General features: G+C 41.3%; 1 protein-coding gene across 2 annotated transcripts in view; it reads left to right on the forward strand.

The window, feature by feature from the left end:
* The window catches only part of COG6 (component of oligomeric golgi complex 6), a 119588-nt gene that overhangs the window by 40642 nt on the left and 60041 nt on the right, over positions 1-18905 (forward strand). For both annotated transcript variants that reach the window (XM_059684507.1, XM_059684506.1), the window contains exons 12-13: positions 21-112; positions 14201-14318. In XM_059684507.1, the coding sequence (XP_059540490.1) occupies positions 21-112; positions 14201-14318 (210 nt within the window). The remainder of the gene's footprint in view (positions 1-20; positions 113-14200; positions 14319-18905) is intronic.

Genomic DNA, 18905 nt, shown 5'->3' on the forward strand with positions numbered 1-18905 from the left:
TTTCTCACATGTCTTAATAGGTTCGAATTGAACAAGTAATAGTCGCTGAACCTGGAGCGGTTTTATTATATAAAATTTCTAACCTCCTAAAATTTTACCATCATACAATCAGGTAAGTGGAATGGTTAAATGTGCTTGTTAAATCCTGTGGTGCCTCAGTTCAGTTAGAACAGTGTAAGATTTCTTTTTTTTTAATTTTCATTGTTTGCATGACTAAGTATAACTGGTAGAACTTCCACATGAATGAATGAACCATATGCATAATTATCTGTGTCATTTTTTCAGGTCTGTTGTTTCCTTTTGCTTTTATTCTTCAAACAAAATTATATACATGCTTACATACATCCACAACATAGATAACATTGTAAATGCACTAGTAAAATAGATTTATAGCACCCAGAGCACTATATATTATACTCAGAATAAGGCATAATAAGTTAAATATCCTATTCTGGATGTAAATAACATAAATTTTTTTTTACCATTTATTTTTCTATTAGTGACAAAACAAAACCATAGCTTTATCTTCTCTAAATAAAGCTACTTTAGCATCTCTAAATAAAAGCTGTTTTAGTGTCTCTAAATAAAACCTACTTTTATCTGATTAAGGACCATTTGTCTTATCCTATATAATAAAAGCCCAATATGCTAAGTGTCCGGTCGACCAGTCTGCTGTTCAACCAATCAAAGTTTAATATGCTAAGGCCACTCAACTGCTCGCTATGATGTGCACTGACCACCAAGGGGCAGACAGTCGACCAGTCCACCAATCACTGTGGTGTGCACTGACCACCAGGGGGCAGATGCTCTGACTGGTAGGTTAGCTTGCTGCTGGGGTCCAGCCCATCAGGACTGAGTGAGACAGATTGGGCACGCCCTGGAGCCCTCCCGTGGTCCCTCCCCAGCTGGCCAACCTCTCCTATCCCTCCCCGGCTCCAATCGTGCACTGGTGTGGTCCCTCAGCCTGGCCTGCACCCTCTTGCAATCTGGGACCCCTCGGGGTATGTCGGAGAGCCGGTTTCGGCCCAATTTCGCAGACCAGACCGAGGGACCCCGCAGGTGCACGAATTTATGCATTGGGCCTCTAGTTTAAAATATAATCTTTGACTCCAAAGTTTGCATTCATTTTAGCTTTGCATATATATATGTTGATGGTATTTACCTACACTGGAGCTTTATTATAAATGTCACCTTAAGACTATATTATATATGTTGTTATGTTAAAACACTGTCTTTTCAAACTTTATTTTTGATAGTTTCCATATTAGTTCATTAAAAATGATTTAAAAAATAATTTTTATCCAGTATGACAGTATGAGGAATAGAATGTCCATTGTTAAAATTGAAGATAATTATTATAACTAATAGTTCCTGGAGAGTGTTATGCCCAGATTTCAAGATCCCCAAGAGACCACACCAGGGAGCCAGCCGAGTCCGATGCAAAAGCAGAGAGTCTTTTATTCAAACCCAGGCTTGGCTCCCCTACCCTCCTTACTGGTACAGCAGTAAGTGGCAGAGAGAGCGCTAGCTCGGTGGGAAGAGGAGTTTTATAGGGGGGTGGAGTAAGGGGAGGAGAGGGGACTGTGGGCCCTGCCGAATGGCCAGGTGCAAGTCGGTGTCTCGTTATACAGGATGTGATCATATCTATGGCGCGCACTTCCCTTGATTGTCATTGGTTAGTTTAAAGAAGTCCTGGGTGTGGCTAGCAGAGGCTTGGGCTTCCAGGAAGAAGCCTTGCTGAACACATGGCTGCCCAAAGATGGAGGATACGGGGCAAGATGGAGGGCGTAGCCCTTGCCCCTTCAGAGAGGTGTAAGGATCACTAGTTTGCAAATCACCAAAAGACTATGGCAATGATGTTACCTAGATTCTAATGACTGAGATTAAACATTCAAAACTTCACAGCTATGAGATTGATTTCCTGTCCTACTGGTAGATTTTCAAATAAAACTAACCATGCAACTGATCAGAGATAGGATTTGGGTTCTCTAAAATTTTAGATATAAATTTATCACTTGCCATGACTCAAAAGCAATAAATTAATTTCAATTGTAAGGTATAGGCTTCCTAAAATAAGAGAATGATACATACTTAAGAGCTGAAAGCAGCTAACACATAGTTTATGCTGTATTATGCAACAACAGTGGTAAAATAATTAAGTTATCTATGTAGTAATGCCGATATGGAAGTGAATGAAATTTATTATTTGAAGATAATAAGTCAATTATAATGCAGAGAATCCTATCTAATAAAGAGGTAATATGCAAATTGACCATCACTCCAACACGCAAGATGACTGCCCCTATGTGGTCAAAGATGGCCGCCGCAAGATGGCTGGCAGGGGAGGGCAGTTGAGGGCTATCAGGCCAGCAGGGGAGGGCAGTGGGGGGGACCAGCCCTGCAGAGGAGGGCAGTTGAGGGTGACCAGGCCTGCAGGGGAGGGCAGTTGGGGGGTGACCAGGCCTGCAGGGGAGGGCAGTTGGGAGGGACCAGCCCTGCAGAGGAGGGCAGTTGGGGGTGACCAGGCCTGCAGGGGAGAGCAGTGGGGGGGACCAGGCCTAAAGGGGAGAGCAGTTGGGGGTGACCAGGCCTGAAAGGGAGGCAGTTGGGAGCGATCAGGCCTGCATGGGAGGGCAGTTGGGGGCATCCAGGCCTGCAGGGTAGGACAGTTAGGGGTGACCAGGCCGGTAGGGGAGAGCAGTTAGAGGCGACCAGGCTAGCAAGGGAGGGAAGTTAGGGGTGACTGGTGCAGCAGGGGAGGGCAGTTGGGGGCGACTAGGCTTGCAGGGGAGGACAGTTAGGGGCGACCAGGCCTGCGGGGGAGGGCAGTTGGGGGCAATCGGGCTGACAGGGGAGCAGTTAGGCATCGATCAGGCTGGCAGGGGAGTGGTTAGGGGATGATCAGGCTGGCAGGCAGAATCAGTTAGGGGCAATCAGGCAGGCAGGTAGCCAGGGATCAGGCCTAAACCGGCAGTCGGACATCCCCTGAGGGGTCTCAGATTGGAGAGTGTGCAGGCTGGGCTGAGGGACACCCCCCCCCCCCATGCACGAATTTCGTTCATCGGGCCTCTAGTGTTAAGAATAAAAGAATTTGGATTCTGAATACAGTAGTAACTTTTAAGGCTTTGACAATTATAACTTTTCTACCTTTGAAGATAATAATTTTGAAGATGACAGTTAAGATATTTTGATAGTTTTACATGTACTCTTCTACTTGTACACACATTTTATCATTTAGTCAATTTGAAAAGTTGACTATAAATGTCATTCTTCTAGGTCCTAATAAAATGGCAATGAACAGAGTTTAAACTTACATTCTAATGGCAGAGACAAACAAGTATAAAATAATTTTCAGTAGTGTGAAAGGACACTAATGAGAAATAAAGCAGGGCAAAGAAAGTAGAAAGTATAAGGAGTGGCCATGAATGAGTAGGTGTATATATGTGTGACTGTTTTTGAAGGTCTTTTGGTGGAGGATATTTAAATAGAGATCTGAATAATGTTAAGGTGTTGGGATTGAAAATATCTTGGAGAAGAGTGCTCTATGTAGGTTCATACTCTGGCTTTAAGCCATGAAAAGTTTGCATTGTAGAGGAGAAGGAAGGCCAGTGGTTGGAGTGGAATGAATTAGGGGGCAATGAAATCACAGAGGTAGGCAGAGGCCAGATGATATAGGACTTTGTAGGACACGGTGAGAGTTTAGATTAAAAAAAAAATCTTTATTGTTGAAAGTATTATGTAGGTCCTCTTTTTTCCCCCCATTAACCTCTTCCTGCCTGCTCCCATCCTTCTCCCTCCCTAAAATTTTATTGAGGATTTTAGTGTCTATATTCATCAGAGATATTGGCCTGAAGTTCTCTTTCTTTGTCATGGCTTTATGTGGTTTTGGAATTAGGGTAATGCTGGCCTCATAGAAAGAGTTTGGAAGTGTTCCTTATTCTTGAATTTTTTAGAATAGTTTCCATAGAGGTATTACTTCTTTGAATATTTGGTAAAACTCTCCTGTGAGTCCCTCTGAACCGGGGCTTTTGTTTGCTGGGAGTTCTTTTAATTTTATTTTATTTGTTTTTATTACTGCTTCAATTTCATTAGCAGTCATTGGTATATTCAGGTTTTCTGATTCTTCCTGAATGAGTTTTGGAAGGTTGTATTTTTCTAGGAATATGTCCATTTTGTCAAACTTGTCCCATTTGTTGGAATAAAGTCTTTCATAGTATTTTATTACAATCCTTTGTTTTTTTCTGTGGGGTTACTTGTAACTTTACCTCTTTCGTCTCTGATTTTGTTTATTTGGGTCCTCTCTTTTGTTTCTTGTTGAGCCTGGCTAGAGGACCATCAATCTTGTTTATCCTTTTGAAGAAGCAGCTCTTGGTTTTATTGATCTTTTGTATTTTTTTTTTTTTTTTGGTCTCTATGTCATTTATTTCTGCTCTGATCTTTATTATTTCCTTCCTTCTGCTTGTTCTGGGCTTTTCTTGTTGCTCTTTCTAGTTCTTTAAGTTTCAGGGTGAGATAACTTATTACCAGTTTTTTATGAGGTAGGCCTGTAGTGCCATGAACTTCCTTCTAAGGACTGCTTTCACTGTTTCCCATAGGTTTTGGATTGTTGTGTGTTCATTTTCATTTGTTTCCAGGATGTTTTTTATTTCTTCTTTGATCTCTTTGGTAACCCACTCATTGTTTAATAGCATGCTACTGAGACTCCATGTATTTGATTGTTTTTGAGTGTTTTTATTGCAGCTGATTTCTAATTTCATGCCATTTTTGTCTGAGAAGATGCTTGGTATGATTTCAATCTTCTTGAATTTGTAAAGACTTAGCTTGTGTCCTAACATGTGCTCTATTTTTGAAAATGTCCCATGTGTACTTGAGAATAATGTATTTTCTGTAGCTTTGGGGTGGAATGTTCTGAAGATGTTAATTATTTCCAACTGTTCTAGAGTGTCATTTAGGATTGCTGTTTCCTTGTTGATTTTTTTGTCTAGAAGGTTTATCCAGTGATGTCAACGGGCTATTACAGTCCACTACTCTGGTTGTATTTCTGTCAATCGCTCCTTTGATATCCTTCAGGAGTTTTTATATATATTAAGATGCTCCTGTATTGGGTGCATATATGTTTATGAGAGTTAGAGGCTCTTATTGTATTGATTCCTTTAGTAGTATGAAGTGACCTTCCTTATATCTTGTTATGGCCTTCAATTTGAGGCCTATTTTCTCAGATACAAGTATTGCTACTCCAGCATTTTTTTCATTTCCACTTGCCTGGAAAATTGTTTTTTATCCATTCACTTTCAGTCTGTGTGTGTCCTTTGTTGTAAGGTGTATTTCTTGTAGACAACATATATATGGGTCATGTTTTCTTATCATTCAGCTACCCTGTGTCTTTTGATTGGAGCATTGAATCCATTTACATTTAAGGTTATTGTTTACTAGACACCTGGTGCACGAAATTCATGCACTCGGGGGGGAGGGTCCCTCAGCCTGGCCTGTGCCCCCTGGCAGTCCTGGAGCCGTTGGGGGATGTCTGACTGATGGCTGAGGCCCTGTGGAGCAAGCCTAAGCCATCCTTAACACTGCCGCAGAGGCGGGAAAGGCTCCTGCCACTGCCACTGCACTCACCAGCTGTGAGCCGGCTTCTGGCTGTGTGGTGCTCCCCCTGTGGGAGGGTACTGACCGCCAGGGAGCAGCTCCTGCATTGAGTATCTGCCCCCTGGTAGTCAGTGCGCATCATAGCAACCGGTTATTCCACTGTTTGGTCGATTTGCATATTAGCCTTTTATTATATAGGATAGGTTCATGTTTGTTGCCATTTTTATTCTTTATGCCTATGTTCCTTCTTCCCTTTCTATTTCTTCTTTTTACAACAGTTCCTTTAGCATTTCTTGCATTGCTGGCTCAGTGGTAATAAACCTCCTTAGCCTTTTATTTCTGTGAAGCTCCTGATTTCCCCTTTAATTTTGAATGATAGCCTTGCTGGGTATAGTATTCTTGGATTCAGGCCCTTGCTTTGCATCACTTTGTATACTTCATTCTATTCCCTTTTGACCTGGTGTGTTTCTGTTGAGAAGTCACTTGATAGTCTAATGTGAAATCCCTTGTAGGTAATTTTCTGTCTCGCTTTGGCAGCCTTTAAGATTCTTACTTTCTCATTGACATTTGCCAGTTCAATTACAATGTGTCTTGGTGTCAGTTGTTTTGGGTTCATCTTGTTTGGGATTCTCTGTGCTTCTTGGACTTCTGTGACTCTTTTTCTTCCCAAAGTCAGGGAATTTTTCTGTTATTATTTCTTCAAATAGGTTTTCTATTCCTTGCTCAGCTTCCTCTCCTTCTGGCACTCCTCTTATGTGGGTGTTGTTTTGTATTGTCCCAAAGCTCCTTTAGACTCTCCTCCTGATGTTTAATTATTTTTTCCAGTTGCTGTTCTGCTTAGGTGTTCTTCCAACTTCTAACTTGCTGATTTGGTCCTCAGCTTCTTCTAGTCTACTGTTGAAACCTTCCATTGTGCTCTTTATTGCAGCTATGTCATTCTTCATTTCCCTTTGATTTTTACACATGCTGGTGAATTTCTTATCCAGATGTTTGAGCATCCTTATAATCATTATTCTAAATCTTTCTCTGACAAATTGCTTGCCTCCATTTCATTTAGTTCCCTTTCTGGTGATTCCTCCTTTTCTTTCACTTGGGCATTGTTTCTTTGTCTCCCCCTTTTTGCTGTTCCTTTGTAATTATTTCTATGTATTAAATCAGATTGCTATGCCACTCAGATTTTTAAAATTGGTATTATGTAGCAGATTTTTGTGGGACCCAGTGGCGCAGTATCTCAGGTCTCCTGGGTTGGATGTTCTAGGGAGGTCCCTTATTTGAGATATTTGGGTTCTCCTGATGTAGTTGGGTCTTTAATGTTATTGTCCCTTTCTTGGATGAAGTCTCCTCTCAGGGTGTCGGATTATGTGGAACAGTCCCTACCATGTCATGCCAAGCTTACAGAGCAGCACAAAATACAACATTAAAAGACACAACACAGACGGAACAGAACACGAATGTACACAAGACACCTATGACTCCCAATAAAAGTGACCACCAGAGAGAAGAGAATGAGGAAAGCGAGCAAGAATAATAGCGGGAAATAAAAAAAAAAAGAAATGTGGGGAGAAAACACAACAAAACAAACAAATAAACCTAAAAGCACTAACAAAAAACACCCAGAGAAAAGGGCGGGGCAGAATCTGTTTATGCAGGGCTTAAATAAAGAAAATTAGGTTAAGGATTTGGATGAGTAGAGGAAGGATCATGGTTTAGAATAGAGGAAGGAGAAAAGAAATGAGAAGTAAAGATGAAAAGATTTTAAAAAAAATTTTTAAAGGAGAATAGAGGAGAGAGAAGATAGGACTAAATTTAGCAAGTGAAACAAGCTAAAAAAAATAGAAGAAGAAAAGTACAAGAGAAAAGAAAAAAATTGTGTAGTTAAGAAATAGCTAAGAGAAGCGCAAATGGAGTAGGAGCAGGGAAGAGGCAATTAGATATATGAATAAATCAACAGAGATTAGAATAATGACACATCAATAAAGCAAATAAAGAAGATCAATGTTTTTAAATGGGAAAAAAGAAAGAGAAATACTAAAACAGGAAAAGGAGAAGCAAAATGGGAGTAAAAAATGAGAGAAGAGAGGAAGAAAGAGGTGCAAAAAATAATATTAAAAAAGTAATAAAAATAAAAATAAATAAAAAATATAAAGTGAAGTGTTGTTCACTTCAGCTGAGTTTTAATGCTCCCTGGGAACTGGTTTAGGACCACACTCTTCTGTTCTGTCTGCTAATTCTGGACTTTCTGTTAGGTACTTAGGTGCTGGCTGGCCACTATCAGGCTTTTAGCACCTTACTTGAAGCTCCAAGTGGTCCGCAGGTCCTCTGCTTATGTCAGTCTCTGTAGACCTTGGCTACAAGCAGGCAGGGCCATTCTGCTCTCTTTTCCTATGTGCCAGCTGTCAGTTTTAATCACTCAAGCATCTGTTTCTGATCGGGTTTTAGGTGTAGTTGGTGCTGTTTCACTTTCAGGGAATAAGATAGGTATTTTTTCCTGACCCAGAGCTTCTCCTTCGTGAGTGGCCCAAAATATTACCCTGCCCTTGGTTGGTCAGGAATCATTGGTTGGTAAGGAGACCACTGGGGTTGGCTGGAAACCTGGAGTTTTTATCCGTCTGGTTCCCAGAATAGCAGGGCTGAAGGCTCCTCTTCCAATGCAGTCACTAAGGGCTCCTATTCAGACCTGTAGGCTTGGCTTTTGCCTTTGTTTCCTTCTCTAAAGCTTGGAATGAAGGGTGTGGCAGGCTATGTCACCTGAGGCTACTGGGAGGGGCCAGCTTCTCTGGGGGAAAATGGCCCCTTAAGTTTGGATGCTTAAGACCAGATGCAGGGCCCCTGGCCAGTGTCTCCCTGCCCTGCTTCCCTCCTCAGCCTCCCCTCAGGCACCTCAAGTCTGTGCCTGCCTCTGTGAGCTCCAGCCTCAGGTGAGTGTTTGCAATTGAAAAGTCCTATGTTCTGGGATTAGAGAGGAAAAACAAGACAAAACAAACCAAAAACAAGAAGGAAACCACGGCTTTCTCTCCCCATAGCACCGTGCTGTTTTCCCCTCATGGCATGGTAGCAAGCAACTCTGTTGCTTCTTTACACAGTTGACTGTTAAGCCTGTTGCCAAGGGATGCAGGTTTGGTGCTTAGGCTGGGCAGGGCTTCTATTTTCCTGAGGGAGCTGGCACTCCTGTAATGCAGCTTCTTCCTCTACCTCTTGGCCTGCCAGCCCTCTCAAACCCATGTCCTATTCTTCCTACTGGTCTCTAGGTGTTTTCTGCCCTTCCTTTTTGTAGCTTTTCTCCTCAGCTGTCCTTAGTTTGTTAATTCCAATTGGTTGTTTTCTGATTTAGTTATATTTCCGCCTGTCCCCTGGATGAGGTGCATGACATGTCTGCCTATTTGGTCGCCATTTTTTCTCCAAGGGTTTTAGATTTTTATACTGAGTGGGTTGGGAAGATGTGGGAGAGTTTTGAAAGACTTGAGCTGATTTATGATTAATTTGACTCTGGGTACTCTGTGGATAATGTAATGTGGTGGGGCAAAAGGGGAACAAAGAAGGCATTTAGGAAGCAGTTTGTGATAGTCTTGGAGATGGTGAAAAGTAGTTGGTTTTGGAGATAGCCAGTTATAGCCAGTAGGACACATCTGTGAACTAGATGAGATCAGCTCTGAATAGTTACATGCTTGTAATATTTATTTATTTAGTGGTTAAGAAGAGAAGAAACCCCCAAAGAAAACTGGGAAGGAATAGGCACTAAAGTTGGGGAAAAATAGGAGATAATGCAAGTTCCAAAACTTTTTTTTCTCCTGTACATTAAAACTACTGAAGGATATAGATTCCATCACAATGCAGGAGTAAACCAAAAAAGGGAAGATTTGGAATCCAGGAAACAGGGAATCCAGAATACTTTGATTGCCTTTTCTTTCTGGTAAAACTTTTTCTTTCTGTAGTTAATAATTGCTTGGTTTTATACTTGCTTTTCTATGTCCTTATCACTATTTTAGACCTAAACTATTAAGTAGACTGCATTTTCTACTATATATTCAAGAACACCCAATTTACCTCCTCTCTTCTCTTCCCCACATCCCTTTCAGAGCCCCCATTCTACTCCAGTCTAAACTAGTTGCTCTCTAGGCTACTGCATGGATATTACCCTGGAATTTGTCTTGTCACAAGCCTGCTCGTTCTCTTGTTTTGGATTCCCTGATTCCTTGTGTTATGGGTTAGCTCAGCGAGATAGACCACCGACTCAGCATTTAAATTTTAAGAGCCTTTATTAAGCTAGCCAGCTGACTGCCAGCCGTGTCTTTCCCGTAAGAGCCCACAGCTTGCAGTGCAGACCAAGAGTACAGCAAGACCTTTTATCTGCAACACTACAAAGTATTTTTTTTAAAAAAGAAAAAACAAACTGAAAAGTGGTTCATTGCCGGGGTCCAACCCCAGCAGGTCCAGGGGTTCCCAAAGGTGTGGACGGAGTTGGCGAAGAAGGAAGGACACGGAGACAGTGTTCAGTTGATCAGCAGCCTAGCCAGGATCTACAGCCAGGATCTGGTCTCGATCTCCAGAGAGGTTCTGCTTAGGATCTCCAGCCAGGTTCTGTAGCCATGTTCCCTTGCTAGGTTCTCCAGCCAGGTTCTGTCTGAGATCTCCAGCCAGGTTCAGTCACCAGGTTCTAGTCAGGTTCTCTTGCCAATTTCTGTAGTCAGGTTCAGTCCAGGATCTTTTGCCATGTTCTCTCCAGCGAAGTTCTTCTGTCTGTAGGTTCTGTGTAGGTTCTGTCTGTAGGTTCTCTCTTCTTAGTTCTGTGTCTTTCTGTCTTGTTACATCTGTATTTATACCAGTTGATTCAATCCTATCAATCTCTATTACAAAGGTTAGGGCGTTTCTTATCTCCATTCCAGGGAGTAAAGATTATGTAGCTTAAGCATGCTTGTTCATAGTTAAAGTGATTAATTACCCACCTGGCACTTAGTTGAGGGGTTTTATTCCCTCCCTAACTTCAGGGGAAAATCCCTACCTGGGGATTCAACCTTTCTCGGAGAGGTGACCTTGGTTAAAACATAGCGCCAAGAAGGTGAGCAAACATATTAAGAACCGTATGCCATATATGCCAGGTCCCTTAAAACAGCAAGGATGGACCAGCTCCCGGCAAATTCCCCCTTTTTTATTTTTTAAAAGCAAGCATTAAAAAAGAAAAACCTCAAATGCTCTCTTTTATCCATTTTAAGAGTAGGATTGGCGCTTTCCGCTATTACCTGAGTCCTGATCTATCATCCCAGGGAGAGCTTGCCAATCCTGCACTTTCCCAGGGTAGAAAGGCTGCAGTGGGGTTAAGGATAAGGCTCCTTGGGCCTACCTTCTCCCATGCCATTACATTTACCTTTCCTTCCTCAGAAAAGCATGGACATACTTCTTGTATAAAACGTTCTGTCTGACTGGGAGTAACCTTAATTCCTCTGCTAGCAAGCATATATGTTAAAAGATCAATACAGAGTCTTTTTTCTTTAGACTCAGTATGACCCATCTTGTCAATCTAAGTTCTGTACTAACTGCCCGCTTACCCTACTTATCCTCTATAGGGGGGGTCTGAAGCACCCTACGGTGCAGTCCTATCCGTCCCAAGTACGGGGGGACTTACCTAAGGGAACCCTGTTTGGGCGCCAGATGCCGGGGTCCAACCCCAGCAGGTCCAGGGGTTCCCAAAGGCGTAGACGGAGTCGGTGAAGAAGGAATGACACGGAGACAGTGTTCAGTTGATCAGCAGCCTAGCCAGGATCTCCAGCCAAGTTCTGGTCTCGATCTCCAGAGAGGTTCTGCTGTTTATTGTCTTGTTACATCCGTATTTATCCCAGTTGATTTTAATCCTGTCAATTTCTATTACAAAGGTTAGGGCGTTTCTTATCTCCATTCCAGGGAGTAAAGATTATGTAGCTTAAGCATGATTGTTTGTAGTGATTAACTACCCGCCTGGCACTTAGTTGAGGAGTTTCATCCCCTCCCTGACTTCAGGGAAAAATTCCTACCTGGGGAAACAACCTTTCTAGGAGAGGCATCCCCTCCCTGACTTCAGGGAAAAATTCCTACCTGGGGAAACAACCTTTCTCGGAGAGGTGACCTTGGTTAAAACACACAGCGCTAAGGGGAGCAAACATATTAAGAACAGTATGCTATATATGCCAGGTCCCTTGAAACATATGCTGTGCAGATGTTTCTTTCCTGCAGCGACTGTGTCAAGCAGCAAGGATGGACCGGCTTCCGGCAGTTCATTAGCCGTTCCTGGTACTGGCAGGGTAAAAAGTTTACATAAAATTTACGAGCAGGGTCACACCTGGCTGGGTTCAATCATAACACATTTCTTTTCTAGCGAGATAATTAGCAATTTTTCTCTCCCATGGTCCCTGCCCCTCAGCCTACTTAGTAATTCTTTTTTGTCAGGCCCCTGCCCCTAGCACACTTGGTCAGCTCTGAATAGTATTTACATGCTTGTAATAATGAAACATTGAATATTTATTTACTAGAGTGCTATGATATAACAATTAGGAAGCCTGGAAAAGATGAAGTTTGATGTATTGAGGTGGAGGAGGAGCAGTGTATAAAAGAATTTAGTTCTCGTCTTCTATATCAGGGAATTTGTGTGTAATACCTAACATTGAAAAATTAAGTAATAGGAGTATGAGCAAATTGGGTAGAAATATGAAGTGGAATACCAAAAGATAAGGTATATAAATGTTGAATCCCTATATTGTACCCCTGAAACTAATATAATATTATAGGTCAACTGTACTTTTAAAATAAGGAAAAAGGAAAAGGGAAGGGAGGGAGGGAGAGAGGGAGGAAGGAAATAAAAAAAGAAAAGAGAAAAAGAGAGTGATTAGAAACCATGAATTGGTATTCAGAATATGACAAGCTAGCTGCTAGATAATGATTGAGAGGTCATGATAATAAGGATTAGCCTTTGTATTCATGGCTTTAAAGAAACCAGAGTAGGCTCAATGGAAAGTGGCCTCTGAATCCAAATAAATTGAGGCAGGGAGCCTAAAGGAAAAACAAAAACAGAAAAGTATCTACAAGTAGCTGGTCTGGTTACTGATGTCTAGTGATTACTTAGTAAACGTTAGTTAATTCTAGATCTGAGTAACTGCAAAATATGGCTGATAACTCAAGTTTTTTTAAAATAAATGATGTAAATATATCTTGTTCTCACTCTAAATTTTTCACTAAAATGTCAGTTTCTTTTTGTATCCATTTAGTTTTCTTTCCTCTTCACTTGATGTATTATACTTTTAAGAGGCATACTTATTTTTTTCATATGGATAGGCATATGTGGGAATTCCAGTTTATTTTGGTGTTTAGCTTATAATATTTTTAACTGAGATACTTTAATTTTCAAAAAGTACTATTATTTTGCTTCCCTGTTTAGGAATCTGCTTTTACTATTCTGATTATATATTTTAAATTGATAATTTGCTTTGTCTCCATTAACTGTATAGGAATTTGTCCCAATATATTTTCATTTCAGAATATATTAAAATATATAGTATTAGTGTTTACTCTTATAGCATATGCAGTATGTCAGTTCTCAGTCAATTTGCTGTATTTTTTGCTTATTATTTACTGTCATTAATACCATTATATGTATTTTTAGCAATCTAAAACATTTTTTAGTATAGTAAGTAATATGTTATTTTGCCTGTGGAAATTATTTCCTTCGGGATTACAGTATATTTTTGCATCAACAAAACCCTTTTCCCCTAGAAACACATTTTAAAATCACTTTCAGTACACGAATTAGGAAAATCAAATTGGGAATTTTCTTATATACATGATTGTCTTATATCCTGGGAAAAATGGGAAACCCCTTTGGATGGGTCTAAAGAAATATCCTTGTAATGGCAAATTGAGAATTACAGATGGGCTGATTATTTCAAAATATCACATTACTCATAGTCTAAATATATATCTGCTACTTAGGTAGCTTTATAAATTTTGAAAAAAAATGTATAATTTATAGGTGTGTTACTGATATGGTATAACAATTTTAATTCAAGGAAAACTCAGTATTAATAAAATTTAAATGTTCTATCAGTAGAGCTATTGATGGAATGGTTTTCCTACAATTAAAACTATATATTCTTAGACAAACAAGACATGCATTTATTTTAGTAGCGGAAAAATAGAAATACAGGTTTGCATATTATGAGTCTGTTCTAACCCACTGTTTTTTTGAAAGAGATTGTGAAGTATTAAAAATATAGTACTTTGTTTTCATTTCTTCATTATCTAACTCAAAATGAAAAACACACACACCAAACTGTCATTTTTATGTGATACCAGAGTAATTGGTTTTAATTCACAGTTAGTGATGTAAATTTTTACATCATTATGAATCTTCTATATAAAAACTTTTATTTTTTCTACTTGACTTTGGGTGGTGGGCACACAATGCAATATACACTTCATGTATTATAGAAATGTACATTTGCAACCTGTATAATCCTATTATCCAGTGTCACCCCAATAAATGTAATAAAAGAAACTTTTATTTAAATCTAGATCTTTCTAAATAATTCAGTTAAATAACTGAATTGTTTTAGTCTGTTTTGCAACCTGAAATGTTCTTTGCTTTTAGTGGCATTGTTGGAAATAGTGCTACCACATTGTTGACTACCATTGAAGAAATGCATTTGCTAAGCAAAAAAATATTCTTCAATAGCTTGAGTCTTCATGCAAGTAAATTAATGGACAAGGTATGTTTGAAAAATGCAATTCTTAAACTATTTGAATGTGTATCTTTCACATTTAATGTTTTGCTGTTTTTATACTGGTGATTTTTTTTTCATTCCATAAAATGTTTTTTTGGGGTCTTCCTATGAATAACAAAATTCATTTTGAGATGGCTTACTGGATCTAGGTTTATAGCCTGTGTTCCTGGAACAGCATATCATTGAGTCATAATTGGAGATAGGATCTTAAGCCCTAGTTTCACTACCGTTTTTCTATAACCAAAATTTTGTAACTAAATCAGACTTACTGTATTTAGGTCAGGGCTAAAATGACATACAAATTACAAAACTGGAACTCTTACTTAATGTTTTTTCTAAACAGCTTATTGTATTTTTACTCTCCGATGGTCCAGCTTTGTCTTTATGAAATGTATGCTCCTTTGAGTTTAGTACTATAATTAATTATGGAAATAAACATCATAATAACCCCTCTCCCGGGAAATAAAACCAAGTAAATAACAACAGAAACCTGAAAGAATCCTATGAGAACTTATTTTAAATTGAGCAGTGTGTTGTGATAGGACCAAAGGGAATGGGTTTATAGTGATCAATTTTTTTTTTTTTTTTACTTATAATTATTAAAGACTAAAGTTTTTCAAGAATGCATCACAGTCACTACTGGCTCCTTCTTCTCCTTTTTTAACTATGCTATTGTATCTAATAGCCTGGTTATATTCGGCACAGGTTTTATAATATAGTGTATGACAGTCAGTAGCATCCAGTCTAGAGTAGCTTGTAAATTTTTACATTCCTGAATGCAGAGAAACCTTAATAGGAGTTTTCTTTCTGACCCCCATGCATGACTCAAATTCTTTTGGAAAAGCAACATGAATTTGTAGAGCTGGCGTATTTATCTTATACTTTTTCCTGTTTATGTATTTCTGTTTGCACAAGAAGTTTACTAACAATTCTGGTTATGTATATATGTTTATAGGCATTTTTATTTAGATACAATTTTAAGAAATTACTTGTATATGATAACTTTTAACATGAATAAATGTGCTAGCTGATGAGAATTCAAAATCAAACAATCAAGGTCTATTGGCGTCAAATTGCTTCTCCTTTAGCAGAAAATAGTCCAATAAATTAGTGATTACTACAGAATCACATGTTTTTTGAAAGGTGTGTGTTCAAGGCCTTTTAACACATTAAGAGGAATATACCTTCATATACTCCTTTGCAGAGAGGAGCTTTTCTGAGAGGGACATGTAAGAATTGAACTTTGAAGGACATAGGGGGTTTAGACAGATGAAAAGGGGACTGGGTAGAGATCATCCTGAGTAGAGGAAATAAGTAGAACATGCAAGAACACAAGCTGTGAGTCACCAATAAAAAATTTTTTTCATTTAGTAAAAAAATCACTTGGAAAGTAGTATGGCATATAAATAGAAGACCAGGTTGCAAATAGGACAATTAGGGCAATAATGAAGTAATTTTAATGGAAGTGTGTGCTCTAAGGCTTCTAGGAAGAGCCATGAAGGGATAGATTCTTGAAGGGTAAAGATAAATTTTCCAAGCTTGGTGACTGACTGAATATTAGTAAATTACAGGGAGGGGTCTAAAATAATTCCTAAGTTATTCACTTGGGAATATTGATATTAATCATAACTATATAGAATACAGAGGGTAAGAAAACAGTGTATGAACATATTGGAAATATCAGAGTTAGAGAACCTAAAAAGAAAACAAAAACAATGGAAAAAAAAAAGATTTGAGCAGTTAGAAGAAAGACTTAATGAACTTGAAGATAGTTCAATGGAAATTTCAAGTCTGAGGAGTGAAAAGAAAATACAGAGCCTAAGTGACCTGTGGAATACTGTTTGTCAGACCACCATGAGTATTGTGGAAATTCTAGAAAAAGAAGAGAGAAAGGTGAAGAGAGAATATCTGAAGAAATAATAGCTAAAAATTCCCATGTTTGATGAAAGACATGAGTAAAAATATCCAAAAGCTCAAGGAACTCTAAATAAGATGAGCTCAAAGAGACCCATCTATTTATGTATATAGAAGGCTAAGTGTCCATCTGTCCGACCGGTAACTATGACATGCACTGACCACCAGGGGACAGACCCTCAATGTAGGAGCTGCCATGACACACATTGGCCACTTAAAAATAAATGGCACCATGCACCTGGCACCGACAAACCAACACCCGGCTTCCCCCAAGTGGGACACAGGCTCCGCCACCACACCAAAGTGACACACCACCAAATTGCAGCCAACTCTGCCAAGACCCCATTGTGCAAAATGCGGCGCACAGCCCAGCTCAGCCCAGAAACAGTGGCTGTGGGTGCCAGGTAATGATGTCATGTAGCAACGCCTGGCTTCCTCTCCCTTGCAGTTTCTTCAGCGCAAGAACCTGACTTGCTTTATAGCCAGGTGCAAACATTTTACAGTTTTACCAAATGTTTGTGAAGCGTTTTCCCGTGGCTCATCTCATTTGATCCTCACGGAAGTCCTGGAATAGGTAAATAGGAGACTCGGTAGAATCCTGTTTTCTTTTCTTCTTTTTTTAAATATATATATTTTTTATTAATTTCAGAGAGGAAGAGAGGGAGAGAGAGAGAAACATCAATGATGAGAGAGAATTATTGATTGGCTGCCTCCTGCACACCCCCCATAGGGATTGAGCCACACCCAGACATGTGCCCTTGACCAGAATTGAACCTGGGACCTTTCAGTCCATAGGCTGATGCTCTATCCACTGAGCTAAGCCAGCTAGGGCCCTATTTTCTTTTCATTAGCAAGGTACGAATAGTGATATTAAAATATTTATTCTAATTAATTTCCTTTCAGTGTGCATGAATCTGTGCACTAGGACACTAGTATAATCATCTATATATATAATCCTATCTAATAAAAGAGAAACATGGCAATTGGCGTACGACCGCTACCCTTCCCATTGGCTAATCAGGGCGATATGCAAATTAACTGGCAGCCAAGATGGCGGCCGGCAGCCAGGCAGCTTGAAACTAACATGAGGCTTGCTTGCTTCAATGAGGGAGGACTCCAACGTTCCCCGCCTGCCGCTGCAGGCCTCTGAGCTGGCAGTTTGAAACATAGTTACAAAAATAGAAGCTAAACAAAACCCCAGAAACCAGCTTTCAGCTAGCCAGGATCTCAGACCTGGAGTTGATACAGAGTTTCGATTGTAGAACTTAAACAAACCAGATACCTGCTTTCAGGAGCGGAGGCCTAAGAGCTGGAGCCTCAGAGCTAAAGCTGGCTCAGAATAAAAAAAGAAAAAGAAAAAAAGGAGCAGTTGGGAGCTTCAGTCCCAGCCTGAAAACAGCCCTCAGCCCGTCACCCAGACTGTCCAGGCACCCCAGTGGGGACCCCCACCCTGAAGGGTGTGTGACCAGCTGCAAACAGCCATCATCCCTCATCCAGGCTGGCCAGGCACCCCATTGGGGACCCCCACCCTGATCCGGGACACCCTTCAGGGCAAACCAGCCAGCCCCCACCCATACACCAGGCCTCTATTCTATATAGTAAAAGGGTAATATGCCTCCCAGCACCGGGATCAGCGGAGCCGCGAGGTCTCCCGGCACTGGGATCAGCATGACAGGGGGCAATGCCCAAACCCCCTGATCGCCCTGTGGCTCTGTGTGTGACAGGGGCGGGGCCACAACCTCCCTATAGGCCCTGCTCTGTTCCTGACAGGGAAGGCGCCCCAACCTCCTGATCGCCCTGCAGCTCTGTGTGTGACAGGGTGTGGCGCCCCAGCCCCCCCACCCCACGGGCCCTGCTCTGTGTGTGATGGGGTAGAGCCATAACCTCCCCATTGGCCCTGCCCTGAGTGTGAGAGTGGCGGCGCCCCAACCCCCTGATCGGCCCTGTTCTGTGGGTGATAGAGGGCGGCGCCCCAACCCCCTGATCCGCCCTACTCTGTGCGTGACAGGGGGGAGCTCCCAAATCCCCTGGTGGGCCTTGCTCTGTGCGTGACAGGGGGGAGCTCCCCAACCCCCTGATTGACCCTGCTCTGTGCGTGACAGGGGGGAGCTCCCCAACCCCCTGATCGGCCCTGCTCTGTGCGTGACAGGGGGCAGCGCCCCAACCCCCTGATTGGCCCTGCTCTGTGCGTGACAGGGGTGGCGCCGCAACCTCCCCATCGACCCTGCCTTGAGTGTGACAGGGGGTGGTGCCCCAACCCCCCAATCGGCCCTGCTCTGAGCCCGACCAGGGGCTGCACCTAGGGATTAGGCCTGCCCTCTGCCACCCGGGAGCAGGCCTAAGGCAGCAGGTCGTTATCTCCCGAGAGGTCCCAGACTGCAAGAGGGCACAGGCCAGGCTGAGGGCCCCCCCCCCAGTGCACAAATTTTTGTGCACCGGGCCTCTAGTCTATATATATATAAAAAGCCAGAGACCGTAACACCGTCACAACCATAATGACCTAACAACTGGTTTCTATGACACCTGCTGCAGCCAGCAAACCAGCCTGATCTGGGCTGGATCACCCCCAACACCCTTATCAGGGCGGGACCAGCCGGTCAACGCCTTGGCTGGCAGAAATATGGGGTCCAGGGACCTTGGAGTTGCTTGGTCTCAGTC

Source organism: Myotis daubentonii, chromosome 2 (genome assembly GCF_963259705.1).
Source record: "Myotis daubentonii chromosome 2, mMyoDau2.1, whole genome shotgun sequence".
NCBI classification, from domain to species: Eukaryota; Metazoa; Chordata; class Mammalia; order Chiroptera; family Vespertilionidae; genus Myotis; species Myotis daubentonii.